Below are 18,341 nucleotides of genomic sequence, written 5' to 3' on the forward strand. Positions count from 1 at the left end.
TTTGTGTCCAGGATGTGTGGTGTCTGTTCTAGAAGTGCAGAAATAAAGGGATTCTATAGAGAATCAGCATTTTTCAAAATGCTCAAAAATCAATTTTAAAATATGCCAAGTTGTGTTTGGTGCTGCTGTTTGTGCGAGAGTAGACTTTATTTTATAAATCACTGAACAGCTTAGCAGCAAATACATTACAGACCTTGCAGACCTCTCAGGTCTTCTAGTTCTGCTTCTGCTCTGCATCTCCAGAACCAGAACCAAACATGGAGAAGTAGCTTTCAACTTCTATGCACCACAGATCTGGAACAAACTTCCAGAAAACTGCAAAACAGCCGAAATACTTCCTTTAAATCTAGATAAAAATCCCACTTGTTTAGAGTTGCTTTAGAACCTTAATATAAGGAACATTTATCAACATTCGATATGTATTGATGATTTTGATGAGGCACTCATCACAATGTGTCTGGAAAAAATCTGTTCCGCATACTAAGACTATCATCGTCACAGTGTTCAAAGCAAAAGTTGCCGCTGAACATGGCAGGCCTACTCCTCGCTCATCTTTTCACTTGTCTTTGCGACTCTGCATTACAAGTACCAGATGACTGTGAACCAGGAGACCCTCCACAGGAGAGAAGCTTTTAGGTTAAAATAGGTAATGTGATTAATCTACGTTAATAGATAGACATAATGCTAACGCACTAAACTTTTTTAGGTAATGGCATGCGTTAACGTTGACAACCTTAGTTTAAACACAAACCAGGTTCAGATAATTGATGTTTTAGCACATGCCTTTTTAACAAGCTCTGTGGCACCACCTTAAGGCAAAAGTCTAAACTTCCCTTGCTCTCTCAGCCATTACCACTGCTCTGATTTGATGGCGTTTATATCATCAACAAGCATTACCGCGATTAGCCGGTAGACTACAGAGCTCTGTTGTAGGCCACAAGTCCACTGTATATATCATGTATTCCTATTGCCTAAAGCCCCTCACCCTGGGTAGAGTTAAGCTTGATGCTGTCCTTGTTAACTCCTGTCACTCCTCACTTCTCTGTGGCATCAGTGAGTCATCATAATGCAAAAATATTCCCTTGCTCTCTTTAATAAAGTACGTATTTGATATGTTTTCTAGTGTCAGTAAAATTCATTTTTCACCTTCAACATCCTAACAGACCTCATGGACTCTATCCAACATCCATGGAAAAATGTTAACATTACTACCACAACGTTGACAGAAATGAATGGTTCCCTAAACCTACCAGTGATTATTGCTCATGTACAATAAGTGAGTGCACACCACATAGCATGTGGAGTGGTTAGTGCTGATTTGTGCTGTTCAGCATCTAGAAGGAAGTAGCTTGTGTTGTCATTCTTAATATTAATCCCTCAAGTTATTAACACAGCTTCTTATGTTGGCTGCAGCATTGCCCCATGGTGTGGTCCTGTTTGAACAAACTACAGTTAGTCCAACATAAGGCAGCGGGTCTCATTTTGAACTTGGCCAGATACAGATGTTCATCAGGTTGACATCGCCTTTCTTTGTTCTTTTGTTTTTTTTTTTTTTTTGAACATTCTTTATTTAAGAATATTTTTAATCCAACATATGTACGCATGTGTGCATATACATATACATACATACACACACACATTCAAGTACACAGTAAAACTGAAAAAAAAAAAACCAAACAAACAAACAAAAGCCCAGCAAACATTTAAATCCATTTCAGCAATTGACCAATTGACATTCTTGAAAGGGGACCACATGGGCTCACCAAAAAGGGTGGCGCACATATCCAATGTCTTCCATCAGAAGAGAAACATGCAAAGGGGACCGACAGCTTTTTATAACCCATAGCATCTTTATCTGTGTGGCCATCCAAAGTGGGAAATAGCCGGAGTCCATACACTCAGAAAAATGTCCATTTTTAYATGAAGTTTTGCTGTTATCCTTTCCATTACATACACATTCTTCAATCTCTCTTGCCATTGTTGAAGGGTGGGAGGTAAAGGCTTGAGCCATGACAGAGTTATCATTTTYCTTGCAACCAGTAGAAGGATCTGTARTAACTGGACTTCCCTTTTCCCCAAATTTCCTCCTGGGGTCAAACCCAATATGTAATGCAGTGGGTTCAGTGGTAACGTGAACTTAAATATTTTTTGAATTTCTGTCTGAACCCCCTGCCAGAATGGAATCAATACTGGGCAGTCCCAATGTTCTTTTGTTTTTTAAGAATATTGGATCTAAAATACCAAATGTTTTGAATAATTAACTTTTTTAAGCCACACTTTACATACATGTAATACATAATTGCTGTTTCATCTTCTATGATGTGATAACAATACTAGATAATAGTCAGTTGAGAACATGGAACTTCTTCCTTCACTGTTTCTATGCAACACCTGCTTTATCTCCCTGATTAATTCATACAAAGTGTTAAATATAGATTTATTATTCTAACTTTATATAAAGAGTGTGTTACTGATTTTGTTTTTATGACGTGGACTCCAGATGGAGTAGCCATTGTCATGACGATGGCTGATGGGGATCCTAGTAAATAAACCAACTTCAGTATTTGGTTTCATGCTGTCATCCACTCCCCTCTGGCCTGTGATTACATCATTTGGATTCAGTTTTTCTCCTGCTTACTGCTCAGCTTTGCTCTGCTGTAATAAACACAAAGGGCTAAAGACAGGATCATCTGAGCTCCTCCTTTCTTCTTGATCTGTTGTATAGGTGCTTAGCGGCTGTCCTCACCCAGCAGCTCTATCAGGGACTGGATTAGCTCTGACTCAGCCTGCTCAACATCCTCACTGCTTTAATGCCTGCAGGGGAATTTGCATATGGAAATGCAGGGTTTTCCCCAGGAAACCTGCTGAGCCCGGTGTTGGGGGCACTGTGGCAGCCCACCAGCTCCTCACCATGGTTTTGTGCTTAAAATTGTTACGTTAAAAACATTTGGAGGCGCACGAGCCAGCATCATAACTTGGAAGTGATAGCGTCAGAGGTCAAGGGTCAGATACCGGATGTTGTATTTGGTGTGCAACCCCTCATTCCCAGTTTGATGCGTCAACTATAAACCTAGCTTACCTCATCTTTACTGTGACTGATGTATAAAACCCCCAAATTAAAATAAACCACGCTTAGCCTGGTAGAGGGGCAAGTAAAGCCTGGTGGCCCGCCAGGCTGATGATACACTGAGGGAAATGTATTATAGAAAATGTACTGTGAGGATTTCTGGCTTGATTTTAGAAATGCATCTCGTCAGGCTGGTCAGAAATATGGTTCCATTTCATCTTAGAATGAGGCGTGTGTGACTACTGAACAATGAAGGAGCCTCAACACTGAGTGAAGCAACACACACCTGCAGAGTTTTGGAAAAACCTGTTTTCATAACTCCAGTGTGTATCAAACACATTCTGTCCCACACTGTTCCAACAACAAGCTGTACATGTTCCACAACATAAGGTGGTGAATAATTGTGAAATGAAAAATTTATGTTTAGTCATGTGTTAGGAAGGTCCAGTCAAAGTTCAGGCCTAAAATCAATTGAAACCTCTACTCACAGCTTGGTTTCATGACTTAGGTTTAGCAAAAGAGAATGCACTTTGACTCTGTCCCATAACCTGGCAACAAAACCACCACCTCTTTCTTTCCAACGATGTTTTGTCAAAAAAATACAAATATTTTGGCAAAAATTGTCTTTTGGTGGAAATAAATTCAGACTTGCAATAAAAACTGCCACACGATACACTTCACAGAGAAGTGACTCAGTGGGGCTGAATACTAACACATGCCACACTTTTCAGATATTTATTTGTAGCAAACTCTCAAAACGCCCCTCGTTTTGCTTCTATGCCACAATCTGCAGCTCTTTGTTTGCCTGTCCAAAACATCCCAGTGCAGCAGATTAGAGCCGGACTGTGATAAAATGTGAAAGAGCTGAAGGGGTGTGAACATTTTGTGAAGTGGTGTACAAAAGTAAAAGTGCTACTTTTTACTTAAAATGTTTGTGTTTGAAACAATGTTAATGTTCTCGTTATATAATGACCCCAGGCTGCTCCACCTGCTGACTCATCGTTTTGTAGAAAATCTGCATCGATCCTGTTGGAGCGGTTTTAAAGTCAGCCGTTGTGACTCATCTTCAGCTTGTGGGGTGCCATTAATTGCTGAAATGTTCTCTCCCACTCAAACATTGTAAAGGCATCAATGTTCCATCATCAGCCTTTTGTTGTCCTGGTTTAGAAAAGGATTTATTGGCTGATTTTTGTTGATTTGTTTCTAATGCAGCGCTCTGAATTCACTGCATGTCCTTGTGTGTGTCTGCAGGAGAGGAGACGAGTGTGTTCAAATGTTCAGTTTCTCGTGACACAGAGTGCAGCCGCGTAGGGAAGCAGTCGTTCATCATCACTCTGGGCTGCAACAGCGTGCTGCTGCAGTTCTCCTCGCCCGCAGGTAATACCAGCACCATGAGACCATGCAGCTGGTGGGCTTCACCTGGCTGCAGACAAACATGATGTTGAATGAATGAGTTTGATAGGAAAGTTGCTGTTGAAGGTCAGGTTAGTCCTGGTGACGTCGGTGTTTGTGCTCTGCTGCAGACTTTCAGTCCTTTTATAACCTTCTGAAGAACTGCCGGGGGCATGCTGGTGAGCACTCCGTCTTCAGTGAAAGAACAGAGGAGTCCTCTGCTGTACAGTATTTCCAGGTGAGGAAAACAAATGCACCCCAGAAAGTATGAAGGTATGTTTGGTAAAACCTTTTTTTTTTATCCTGTTGGAGTATTTAGTGAACACTGTCCAGCCCCCACCTCCCCTTTACCTGCCTGACTATTTTTAGTTTTTGTCTCAGAATAGACCATCAGGACAAAGATGCTCTCTCCTTATTTCTCTACAGGACTTCTTTGTGCTCTTGAGAGATTTGAAATCTAGAATTATGTAATCTAACAAGCATATCTCATCTGTTCTCACCTTTAGGTCTTTAACTCGGTCACCATCGCTCATGGTTAAAGGGACAGTATCATGTCAAATTGACTTTTTTGACATGATGCCTGGCATGTTTCTCTTCAGAAACATGCCAGGCATTTTGCCTTGATTTTTTTCATGCATGTGTTAGATATCCCATGATCTCCAAGGCAACCATTTATCTGTTCAAAACAGTTGGGTGGATCTAGCTCCACCTTCAAGACGCATCTGCTCCTCAGACCTGCAGCTTCCAAGTTTGTGAGCTTCTGGCTCAGAGAGCAGCCCATCTCCCAAAACTCCCAGTCAGCTCCTTCAGACTAGCCAGCAGCAATTGGCAAACACTTGGTGGGATTGAGTATCTGCTGAGTTCATTATGAGCTACTTCTCAGTGAAATGCTAGTAAAAACATTAAAGGGTTAATAGAGGAGCCATGTTGTGAAGATTTCCTGAAGGTGGCGTTTCAGACAGAGCAGGAGTTTTAAAAGGATAGATACCAAATTTCAAGGTAGGAAATTACAAAGTCAAATTACTTTTAAGCCAATTTCATAGATACAGCATTTGTTTATGAACTGAAGTTACATAGTTACCTGATAGTGACATTTGACGGCACAAAGTGGCTGGGAAACCCAAAATACTGCCCCTTCAACTTTTTTCGCAGAAAACTCTTTCTCTTCAAGATTCTGCCATTGGTCTTTTCAAACTCATCTCAGAACTTCTGTACAGAACCGGGTCACCATTCTGTCACCGGGTCACATCCATTCTTTCTGTTCTCAACTCCCCTACCTGCACAGCAGTGTCAGCTTTCTGACAATCTCTCATCCCAGCATCAACCTTCTAGTGGCAGACATCTCCGGCTCCACAGAGAGGAAACCTCAGGCTCTTCTTTAAGGTTTTAGGTCTGAGTGTAGAAGGCTGGGTTTGTAAATTAGCCTGTGGCTAGAAAACCTTTGTACAAAACAACGGCTGCTTTGTTTTTAACTTGCAACATTGTTTAATGTGCTGTCCTTGATGGAATAAACTTGAATTGAATTTGTGTTTGCATGGAGCCAGTGAGCAGATGTTTTCTCACAGAACAGAAGGAACACTGCACTCTGGTGGCCAAACTCTGCTACGCCTCATCTTTATATATGTGTTTAAATGCTCTGCTCTGGTTCTCCTGGTTACCAGCATCACTTTCCAAAATAAAATCTCAGATTTTTGTCATGCCAAATCCCATTTTTGATTAAAAACTTAAAAAGAGATTACAAGTGACAAAAAATTTTTTCAAAAGATTTTCTTTTTTTCCCCCCCAAGTCTCCCCTCTTCTCAGTTGTCCTGAATTTGAAACTACAGAAACCCAACACGTTTATTGGTGGGAGAAAAAAAAAAAAAAAAAAAGCAGACTTTCCAGAAATTCAATCATCATAATTAATTTAATCAATAACATTGATTTGTTACCCAGCTCTTATTTTCCTGTCTTTTTTGTCTTTGTTTTAGTTGGTTCAGTGACATGAAAGTAACTCCTCTGGTTATAGAGCCCTGCCAAAGTATTCATAGCCCTTAAACTTCTTATGTTTCCTCTTGGAAAGGCAGTTTTCACTTTGTAATTTTATTAGGAAGTGCAGTAATATCAGCTCAGATATAGAAAATGTTGACAGGACTAATATTCATGAACAGCTGAAATAAAACATTTGGCTAAAAGGGCAGTGTCAGCTTTACATCATGTTATAATGTTGTTTCCTCATCAAAAACACACCTTTAGTGTTGCCTTGATACTTTCATGTATATTGGAGAAGTCCTCTAATCTCCATGGCAACCATTTGCCTGTGCAAATGCCTGGGTGAACCTATCCCCGCCTTCGAGACACAGCTCCTCCTCAGAGCTCCAGTCTCCAGTCCAGAGCAGTTCTTGTCATACAGCATTTTGTAACAACTGATATAAAATGACACTATGTGCCTGGAAAACACAAACTGCCCCTTTAAAGAAAGCCTTACATGTTTCAAGGACACAGCGAACATGTGGAGGAAGAGGCGTGGATCTGATTGGCATACAGTTCAAAGACAGGGAGCAGGTCAGAGCTGGTGGCTGGAGGAAACCCGGTTGGAGTCTGAGCCTGGGTGGAGGACCAGCTGAAACTGAAGCAGTCTGTTCAGATGAAACCTTCAGGTTCTCTAAAACCGTTTCCTGTTTGGTGTTCCGGCAGTTCTATGGCTACCTCTCACAGCAACAGAACATGATGCAGGACTATGTCCGGACGGGAACCTACCAGCGGGCCATTCTGCAGAACCACACGGACTTCAAGGACAAGGTAACCTCAGGCCCTGACTGAGCCGTCAGGTTCAGCTCTATGCAGCCGGCTCTTGGAAAGGGATAAAAATGAATAAATGAAACCCAAACAAGAAGCAAATTGTTTGTTCACCAGTTCCTCCTAAGAGCTCCTTAAAGTTTGCCTCCATACTTTCTTTGGTGTACAGAAACCAGCCACATCATCTGTGTAGAACTAATGCTTTGACTTGTGGCTCACCATGACCTTTAGTCTCCCTCCTGTTCTCCAGGTGGTTCTGGATGTGGGCTGCGGATCAGGAATCCTGTCGTTCTTTGCGGCCCAGGCTGGTGCCAGGAAGGTGTATGCAGTGGAGGCCAGCACCATGGCTCAGCATGCTGAGGTGCGTACCTGTCTGTAGGAACTGTGACTGCTACAGTGGTCTTCAGTCTTTTTTGCCTGTAGGAGTTGGTTCATCTTACTGTTGTAATGAATGTTATGACCAGTTTACAGTCAGAGCACAGCAGGCTGCATGAAGAGTCTCCTGATATTTTAAATGTCCCTTGATGCCACTCTGCACATTAAAACTACATCATGTAACAATAAAAAACATGTTTCTGACATATTTGTTCAAACTGTCACCATGTCATGACGGTATGACATGAGACAGATAATCTGTGAAAAGATGGATCTCTTCCACTTCCCTAAGCTACTACTGCCGTCTGAATAAATGCACTGATCAAAAACAACCAATCAGAGCCAGGAGGAGGGGCTTGTTGCTGTCAGTCATCCTCATGTAATCGCTGCTCACTGTGTTAATGGCGAAGAAAGAACTTACCGACTAACCTTAGCATTGACGACAGACTCTGTTGTGGTCACATAGCATGCTGTCATGACAAAGTGACAGTTTTAATAAATATGTAAAAAAAAAAAAAAAAAGTTTTTTTTTAAATAAAAATAACCATGGCTTCTCCTCAGTCCTGTGAACAGAGTCACTGGTTACTCACTATAAGAGGCCAAAAAAACTCATCAGCTCAATCAAGTCATTTCTACTTTTAAACAAAGCTTCAGTTGCATTCCTTGTCGAGGATTGTTTTTTTGCTTCCAGTCCTAAGGAGGTGCTGCCCTGCATGTTGGTGTCTCCCTTCTGCCACTTGAATAAGTGGGTGATTCACAGGCCTCTGCAGCCTTCATGCAGAGGAGGTCAAGCAGTCTTTTGGGTCAGGTGATTTGGAACAGTCACGTCTAAAAGAATCAGGGTTTTAGTCCCTGAGGACTGGAAATGAGACACTGCTCTAAAGGGAGTGGCTAGGGGTGCCATTAATTTAGCTGCTGGTGAATTTGTTAGGAACTAATGCTTAAAGCCAGATTTCTCCTCTGAATAAATGTCCATAAATTAAAGGTAGAATTGTTTTAAAATGTTCAGTGTGAGATTATGATGCAGCTTTTTGCACATATATAGGAGGGATGTCAATGAATGTGTTTGGCACTGTCTAATCTGATACGGTCAATGTTTTAGCCAGTTGAAAAAATGGTGGGACAAATGTGAATGTTTTAATTTGACCATGTTTTAAAGCTGCAGACTGGAGGGTCATCACAGACAGATGTGACCACACCAGCTCCTCTCTATATTCTGGTTCATCGTAGGTGGAAATGATCTTAGGGAACTTGTTGATGTCTCAGTGGGATACAGACTGAATAAATTAAAGATTCACCAAACCAATATTAATATCTGTATCAGTTACAATATTGAAAAAATTCCAAATTTGGTATTGGTGATGATGTGTCCGATCCATAAGAGCATATCTATCCAGTCTAGCTCTTATGTTTTGTGCTCTGAGCTACATCATGTTTTATTATTATTTATTGGCTGTTCTCCTAATTGCACTGACTGAACAAATAAAAGTTGTTGTTTTTCCATGTTTGGTCAAGATTGTGAAGCCGTTGGTGTGTTTAAGTGAGCTGTACTGGTGCAGTTATCAGATACATTTGTAATTTAGTATATTTAATATATATGTTTAAAAAGAGCTTTTTAGGTCATTCAATACTGTCGTTCTATATCCGCTTGGTATCGGCTGAAGTCTCAGATATCGGTATCAGAAGTGAAAAAAGTGGATTGGTGCATTCCTAGAATAAGCGGAACAAGCTACGTCAGGGGTGTCAAAGTCCAGTCCTCAAGTGCCGCTGTCCTGCTGTTTTTAGATGTGCCACGGGTACAAAACACTGGAATGAAAGGACTTAATTACCTTTTTCTTGTGTAGATAAGTTTTCCAGAGCCTTACTAATGACCTAATTATTCTATTCAGATGTGGCCCTCCACGACTGGAGTTTGACACCTGTGGGCTACATCATCGCTTTAAGTTCAGGTCTGGTTTGGTCCCATTTTCTGTTTGGGTTCGCTGTCCTTCTGCGGAGTACATCTAGAGGCAATCAGCAGCTACATGATGAACGTGTTTGCTAGTATCATGATGCTCTGCTCAGTGGAGCCCAGCCGTCCCGACTGATCCTCAGGGAGAGAACTATCTCCATGCTGCAGTGCTGCCTGTCATTATTCTACCTATCCTAAGCTCTGAGCTAACCAACTGCTTTCTGCCACAGTTCAATATTCCAAACACCGTCTCCTCATTCTAAGCTGATGCCTGATGCAGTTATGGTTATAACTGCATCACTGAGTTGCCCAGCATGGTTTCTGTGTCAGTAGTTTGTCTTGTTTCCATTTTACCTGCCAGACTCTAAAGGTCAAGTGAACCTGTGTTTCCAACTTTCTGACTGTTCTACTCTTTTGGACCATTTCTAACATCATGTAGGATTGATGCCTGCAACGTTTACTCACAGCCAGGTGAATCTGCTTCCCATTTCTCCTCCTTTAGCTCACTATTAGTGGATTACAAGGCATAGAATCTAATCTGCCAATACCAGTTTAACTGTAAATACAAAGAACTACTTTTTCTGCTTTCCACATGAGCTTCAAATTGAGCTCCAATAATGAAATGTTGGTAGTAAAATCAAAGCGATTTCTCAGCTTGTAGCGCTGTGTCTCTGCATTGCTGAACATCTACAGATCCATTAAAGCTCTCAGCGTTATGGTTCAGATGTCTTTATAAAGAACAGAAGACTGACAGCATGACTAAAGTCTTCAGCATTATATATTAGCACTTAGCTCAGGCATTACTAGCTGCAGACCTCAGTGTGAGTGTTCCCTGTAGAACCAGCCGAACCCTGACTAAAGAATTCTAAAGATTCCTAGTGTCTCCTAATCCATCATGTTCCCAGTCAGGCAGACCGCACTCTGCTGGAGGATAAAACAGCTCCTCCTTCCTGTTATCAGCTGCAGTAAGAGTCTGGATGAACAACTGCTTCCTGTCAGGAAGCTCCACATTCTGACTTCATACTGACACAGCAACAACTGAGCTATCTTCACTCAGCAACAGCGTCCACACAGAAGGCTGTTACAGTCAGCATGACTGTAATTAGTGATGCTTTGTTCACTGATCAGTTTTACTTCGATCAGCTGATCACCAGTCAGGACCGGTCAAATAGATAACTTTATAACTTTGCAACAAAACGATTATTTTAGTAATTGATCATGATATCGATTAATTGGATAAAAATATTGTCACACTCATCTATACCACTGAAATCTTTTTTAAATAAAATATTAGAAATACATTAACAAATAACTTAATATTGTTTTTAAATAATTTAAACAGAATTTCTTTAGTCGGTGCTTGATCATTTTTAGTCACGTTTGCAGCTAAATGGTAAAATTGTAAATGGACTGAACTTATCCAGCGCTTTTCCAATAATTTTGACCTCTCAAAGCTCTTTATGCTAGAGTCATGTTCATGCATTCACTCTCACAGACAGTCATTTATACACTGATACACAGATCGGTAGGCAGTTACTTGTAACTCTTTCTGCCAGACTGAACATCAGTACAGCACTGATCTCATCAGTTATGATTATAATCAACTGATTCATTGTTGGATAGAAAAAGGTTCCTGTAGAAGATTTTTTTGGGGGGGAATTGGAACCAGGTGAAGGTAAAACTACCACTTGAGGAGTTCTGAAGAGAAGAGAATTACAAAGAATGTTTTATCTTAAATGCAAAATGTACTGCGTTTTCCGCACTAAAAGGCGCACCGGATTATAAGGCGCATAGAATAGATGCTACAGTTAGGGTTGCCACCCGCCCCGTATTGAACCTATACGGGACGCAATTTGTTCCGTACTCTACAAATGTGGATGTGTAATAAAGAACAATAAAAAACTGGTCCCCGAGTACTTTATATAGTAAGCTGCCCCAGTCATTGTTTCACTCACGGTGTTGGTGTTGCATATTGTGCCCAACTGCTTTCTGGGTAACACAGACCAACCGACACGCTGCCGCCGCAACCTCTGTCTCTCTTCCCCCGACCCCCTGGCTTTAAATGTATAGGTCTCTTGGTAACCCTAGTCGAAGCACCCCGGATGAATATCTAAAGCCATTTTGTTGACATAAAAAATGTCAACAAAACAGTCTGACTCGGGTCGGCGAGGAGAGCCTTCCGCGACGGGGCCGGGGCGTGGCCGGACGATGGTCACCTTTCTCCGTTCGCGCACAGCATGTTCGTGGAGAACGTGGTGCTAMATGACCTGCAGACGWCCTGATTATCAGGTCGGTAGGTAGATAGGTCAGTCAAACTTTATTAACAAACCAGCGTTCTGACAACTATCCCAGGATGCACCGCGCGCTTCTTCTACGGGCGAAAATAAAGTCGGTGGCTGCTTACCGTAGTTGCTAGACTTGTTGTGGCTCAATATTGGTACATATATAAGGCGCACCGGATTATAAGGCGCACTGTCGGCTTTTGAGGAAATTGAAGGTTTTTAGGTGCGCCTTATAGTGTGGAAAATACGGTATATATTTTTTTTTGTACAGTTTTGCAAGCAAATTGCCTGTTTTTTCTATTTTTATACTCCAGTTAACGATTAATCAGTTTCTAAATTAGCTGACAGTTACCAATAATCGTTTTAATCCAAGTCACACTGATTTATTGCTGCATCGCTGCACTTTTCTAACCTTTATGCACACCTGTTCCATTTAGAGTCCAGCCTGTGGAGCACTGCAGGATCAGTTCTTACCAGGCCGTGTTTCCCCTGCAGGTACTGGTGAACAGCAACCGCCTGAGTGAGCGGGTGGTAGTGATCCCCGGGAAGGTGGAGGAGGTGTCGCTGCCAGAGCAGGTGGACATCATCATCTCAGAACCGATGGGCTACATGCTGTTTAACGAGCGCATGCTGGAGAGCTACCTGCATGCCAAGAAGTTCCTCAAGCCCAACGGTGAGGAGGTCGGGGACTCTGGATGAAACGCACACTGTGACAGGTTCTGCACATGTGCAGCTGTATGGAAATCCCCTGTCTTTCTGACTTTCTGCTGCTGCTGATGCTGCTGTATGTTGTAGGTAAAATGTTTCCCACCATCGGAGACGTGCACCTGGCTCCCTTCACAGATGAACAGCTCTACATGGAGCAGTTCACCAAGGCCAACTTCTGGTGAGGATGAGCAAGATGCAATTCAAAGGACTTAGACACATTTGTAGAAGATTAGTTGCTTAACTAGAATATTTCTGAAGAAATTTAAACTGCCAAAGTGTACCTGTTGGTAGGAACCCAGCATTCTGATGCTAAAAATGAGCATCAATGCTAAAGTAAGCTACAACGTACTCAATAGCATGTTGAGTAACACAGAGTTACTCAATTGAATATGTTAAAATTGGTTATAAGCTAAAATTTGCCAAAATGTTAATGTTAACCTAAATGCTCAGTAGCATGTGGGGCATCACTAGCATGTTGTCTTACATTGACTTCCTCCACTCAGTATACTAAACATAGCTAATGCATAAAAAATAACTAAAGATGCTTGTTATAGGGAAAGGCTACAGTTAGAATGCTAGTGTCTGCTAGCAGTGCACTGCTAATGTTTGTGCTAATGTTAATGCACTGCCTTCTGATTTTTACTCAACACCAAATTAATTACATGTAATATTATTGTCTATAAAACTTAAACTCTTTTGAAATACTGCTTATCTGCTTAGACACAAGAAATTTACAGTTGTTAAATTTTACAAAAGTAAAAATCTGATGTTTACTTTGTAGCACTTGGTTACCAGAAAACGTGCTCATCTCTTAGCAACAGATTAACAACAAATATTATTGTTCAAAAAACATAAGATTTCTTCTGCTCTTTTTAAGTACTACGTATTTTACAGTATTTACTACTTAACAAGAATTGTGTAGTTGGTGTATTTTGCAGAAAAGCTAATGTTTTCTTTTGCCATTGGTAAATATAAAACAGACATTCAACAAGAGTAAAAATCTGATTTATACTTCGTTACCAGAAAAAAATGCTCATCTCCTAACACCAAATTAATAAGTAGTATTATTGTTTATTAAACATAAGTTCTTTTGAAACACTGCATATCTGCTTAGACACAAGAAATTTACAGTTGTTAAATTTTGCAAAAGTAAAAATCAGATGTTTACTTCGTGGCACTTCTTTACCAGAAAATGCACTCATCTCTTAGCAACAGTTTAACAACAAATATTGTTACTATTCAAAAAACATAAGCCTTTTAGCCTTATTTTAGCTTTACTTTAGCCTTGCTTTGCAAGTGAGAGGAATATTGAGGTTTTATTTTAACATTTTCAGTAAGCTTCATTTTAAAAGGCCGCACTAATCCCTTGAGTAACAGAAGTTGAGTTAAACCAGTCATATAATGCCCAAAACGGCAAATACCTGCTATGAAAATGTGAAGGCTTTTATTTTGTTGGGTATGTGTTGCTCTTATTTTGACAGTCCAAAGTGGTTGTCAGTTTAAGGGTATATGGAACTTACTTTCTTTGCTCTTCTTCCATCTTGTCTGTAATAAGTTTTCCTCTGTAGTTCTAACTTTAAGCTCTGGTCTTCTCTGTAGGAACTGAGCGTTCCACCATCTCTGTAGTTCTCTACATTTCTGCTCTCCTCAGTGTTCTATTTCTATGGTAATTAATCCTCTCTGAAGTCTGTCATGTGTGAGTGAGACACAGAGGGGCAGACAAAATTTTATCTCTGTTTTGAGTCTAAAGGCGTTTTCGCACTGCAGGGAACGGTACGGAACGGTTCCGACCGTGTTTGCATTACAACTTGCGACCAGTTCCACCCGGCCCCTTGGAACCACAAGAGCTGTGGTTCCAATCGGGCCGGCCAAGCGGTTCTGCTTAGAACCAGCAGCTGATTGGCCGCTGGTTGCTGGTTGACGTTTTGTTATACATGTATTGTGCATGAGCCGCATTATCGGTGAAGGGAAGCGGCAGTTATTTTGAGGTGTAGAATAGTAGGTGCCTGTCATGCAATGCATGGATTCCTTGCTTTGCAAGGCATTTCAATGCCTCCATGCTATGCATGGCAGGCCCCAATATTTGTCAACCTAAATAATTTTAGTCAGCATGTCTTTGCTTATAGAAAATCTTAAGGTGGAAACAAATGCAACAGTTGGATTATAGTTGCCATCAAATCAGGACACAATTCCTTATTTCCTCTTTTCACTCTGTCAGCATTTTTTAAGTGTCATCAGCAGCGTTTGCTGCTGTTCCACTCAATAGGAAGCCCAAGGCACTGCTGTGTGTCAGAGCCTGTGAGCACTTTTTACACACAATGCAGGTTATTCTACCAGTTCTGCTTCTTTTGTAGCTCCTTTTTCTGTTAGTTGAGACAAAAGGCAGATAAAACTTAAAACTATTCACACCTCTCGCAATACCAAGAAACATGAATTAAATCAACACAAATCAAATGTTTTGCTATATAAAGGATTCCTTTAAGTCCAAAACACAGTGAACAATATTAGTTGTTTATGAGCTCACTACACCAGCAGGAAATAGCTGTTTTGAATACTTTAGCCTTTAGCCACATTTAGCTACGCTGCTGTTAGCTTTACAAAAATGTGACATTTTATAATGTTTTAGGGCTGTATTGTGTAATTTAATGACAAGAAAGGGAAAGAAGTACCCATAATAGATAAACTCAACCGTACTGGACTAGCTGTGATTAAAACACTCATTGCAATTGAGTTCTAACAGCCTAAACTCTTGTTAGCTTTAGCTGCAGCACCTGCAACCTGCTCTGTTTGGAACAAGCTCTAAACTAGGGGTTATCTTATTGTTTATTATTGTGTTAAATTTCTTAAAATAATTTTGATTTCTCTTTTTCATGATAAATTCCAGTTGATATTTAGAACACCCCAAAACTGTCTGTATTGATTGTTAGTATTTTCTCCACTGTTTGTTCAATGAGAATATCAATCCATATTTGAAAATATGATTAAAAGCAGTTACACTGTAAGTCCTCTGACAGACACGCCTGCCTGCAGCTGAAGTTTAGTTATATAAATCAGACTTCTTTCTGTGACTGGAGTCCTAAAGAGGCAGATTACAGATGGTGTTTGTTTGTGAGGTTTTGATTGCTGTCATACAGTTGCATAACAAAGGAGTAATAAATCGTTCTTTACATCACTTAATGCCATCACAATAATACCACAAAATATTGTGATAAAACTTTAAGTCCACTCCTATTCTAAATATGGTAAAGATACACAATGAAAGCTCCTACATTGATCCTCCTATGCTACTATGTCCGCTCAGACACAACCTACTGTGAATACGGTTCTAGAGAACAGAGAAATGTGTCAAACAACATAGTTTTAGATGAAAGTCTTTGTTGGCTGTTGAAATGAGTAATCTCGTCCCCTCAGGTATCAGCCCTCATTCCACGGAGTTGACCTCTCTGCTCTGCGGGGAGCTGCAGTGGATGAGTACTTCCGCCAGCCCATTGTGGTGCGTAACTCACTGATTAACACAGAGTGCAGGTCTGGTTTGGTGGTTTGGAGGAAATGGCAGCAGAGCTTGGTGCTGGACTCTGTGTGAACTGGATCCTGTGATGTTGCCCCCTGCAGGACACGTTTGATATCCGCATCCTGATGGCCAAGTCAGTTAAATACACGGTGAACTTCTTGGAGGCCAAAGAGGAGGATCTCTACAGGTCTGTGAATGTGTTAGAGCTCTAGCCATCTAAGATGTTAACTCTGTGAGAGTTTGTTTTTAAGGCTGCATATGGTATTTGGTTTAAGGCATTTTTAAATATTGTTTTATTGTGGCTCATTGAAAACTTTGGTTATTATTTTGTTCTTATTTATTATGTGGTATGTCTTTAAGTTTTTAATTTCACAAAGAGATGACGAGACATAATTTTGATTCCTTGTGTGTCTGCTCCATCTGATGAGTTGACTGTAAAGTAGACTTTGAGACTGTGTTCTCTGTGCAGAGTGTCTGCTTACTGACTCTTGCTTTTCTCTCAGGATAGAGATTCCTTTCAAGTTCCACATGATGCACTCCGGCCTGGTACATGGCCTGGCCTTCTGGTTCGATGTGGCCTTCATGGGATCAGTGTAAGTCCTCTGACGGACACGCACCGCCTGCGGCTTGAACTGCATTCCAACAGCTTGTCTCTCGCCTGTCCCCCCCATGTAGGATGACCGTGTGGCTGTCCACAGCCCCCACAGAGCCCCTCACCCACTGGTACCAGGTGCGCTGCCTGCTGCAGTCGCCCCTTTTCGCTAAAGCTGGGGACACGCTGTCCGGCACGGCCATGCTGGTGGCCAACAAAAGGTAGCTTCATGTTGTATTCGCTCTGGTTTTAATCAAAATAGAATTAGACTCCAAAGTGTTCAGAGAGCACAAATCACACTCAAGTGGATTTGTCTTTCCTTTTTGTAACTTCACAACCACTGGGGGCCAGACGTTCAAGCAAAGCGATCATTGGATCAAACGGCCCGCTTCAACTAAACTGTAGATAATAGACAAAGATGTCTGCCAATCAGAATTCTAGCTCCCGTGTTCTTGACCAATGACTGTAAAACAGTTTGTAGAAAAGAAGTACATGCGTTTGGTTTGGCGGTTAAATCAAATGCAATATGAAAGAAGATGGAGTTTGTCTCACCCAGTAAAGAAACATGTTTACTTGAGAAAAGAATTAAAAACAAGTGGCGCTGGGCATGGCTAGAAGAAAGGGGACAAGACGGGAAGTTGGCGGAAATTTTTCCAAAAGGGCGGCGCTGGGATTCCTGTGGGGGGCGTTTGGTCGAAGGTAAACTTTACACCTTATAATCACAACAATACCAGTTTAGACTGAGCAACTTCCTAAAACTGTATTTCATAACATTAAATCATGCCTGGCTGCAACTGTATGGATGGCAGCTCTCCTTCTATTCAGTGTTTGTAGCTTTTGGCGCATCTCCGCTCCTGCTAGTAATAGCTTGACCGCATCAGGTCAGCGTTACATCGGCTGATGACGTTGCTGAGATTCACTTTGTCTGGTGTCTGATTTTCTAATATTTTATGTTTTATTGAGAGTTTTTGTACATATTTTTTGGCAGTTCTGTGATCATGTCAAAGCAGCAACTTATATTAAAAAGTGTTTTATTTCCGTCTGGATGCTGCCCGCTTCCATGGAAGGACAACAGAAAATCGCTCTTATAAACATGTAATTACTAAAATCACGATACCTTCACTTTATATCCCTCTGAAAAATGAACCCATTTAAATAAAGAAATCCCTCCATGGGTGAAACCACGATAGACAGCGTTCATTTTATAGCGTTAACACCGGAGCTGAAAGTGGTCCGGTATGAAACGGGTGTGATAGAACAACACAGCACTTTTAAATTTCAATAATCAGAATACCAACATTGTTTCTGTTGCTTTAAAAGCTTTATGTCAGTCTGCCTTTTCCCCATCGAGGTAAAAAAAAAACAAACAAAAAAAAACTAGGCGCACATTGCGCAAAACTCTGAAACAGGAGAAGCGAGGCATAAAACGAAGCAACGAACTAGATGTGAATTATGGCATAAAAACAGAATCCGGCGCTGAACAGTGTAAAATTAACACATGATGTGAAACATATGATGATACTCTGATGTCCCATTCTCCTGAAGGCAGCACAGAGCTGCACCACCAGAAAYTGACAAACACTGAAGAGAAGAAGAGCTATGATTAATGTAGTTACAGTTCTATCCATGTTTTAATGTTGCAGAGCTCAGTCATTTTGCAAATAGTTCAAAGTTTAAACTGACAT

At 41.0% G+C, this 18,341-nt stretch overlaps 1 protein-coding gene across 1 annotated transcript in view; it reads left to right on the forward strand.

Annotated features, from left to right (window-relative positions):
* Positions 1-18,341, forward strand: part of carm1 (coactivator-associated arginine methyltransferase 1) — a 30,862-nt gene that overhangs the window by 7,684 nt on the left and 4,837 nt on the right. The window contains exons 2-11 of the mRNA XM_008415066.2: positions 4,319-4,444; positions 4,591-4,697; positions 7,136-7,240; positions 7,488-7,598; positions 12,341-12,518; positions 12,641-12,731; positions 15,965-16,046; positions 16,166-16,251; positions 16,568-16,657; positions 16,740-16,877. Of these exons, the coding sequence (XP_008413288.1) occupies positions 4,319-4,444; positions 4,591-4,697; positions 7,136-7,240; positions 7,488-7,598; positions 12,341-12,518; positions 12,641-12,731; positions 15,965-16,046; positions 16,166-16,251; positions 16,568-16,657; positions 16,740-16,877 (1,114 nt within the window). The remainder of the gene's footprint in view (positions 1-4,318; positions 4,445-4,590; positions 4,698-7,135; positions 7,241-7,487; positions 7,599-12,340; positions 12,519-12,640; positions 12,732-15,964; positions 16,047-16,165; positions 16,252-16,567; positions 16,658-16,739; positions 16,878-18,341) is intronic.

This window comes from Poecilia reticulata, linkage group LG8, assembly GCF_000633615.1.
Source record: "Poecilia reticulata strain Guanapo linkage group LG8, Guppy_female_1.0+MT, whole genome shotgun sequence".
NCBI lineage: Eukaryota > Metazoa > Chordata > Actinopteri > Cyprinodontiformes > Poeciliidae > Poecilia > Poecilia reticulata.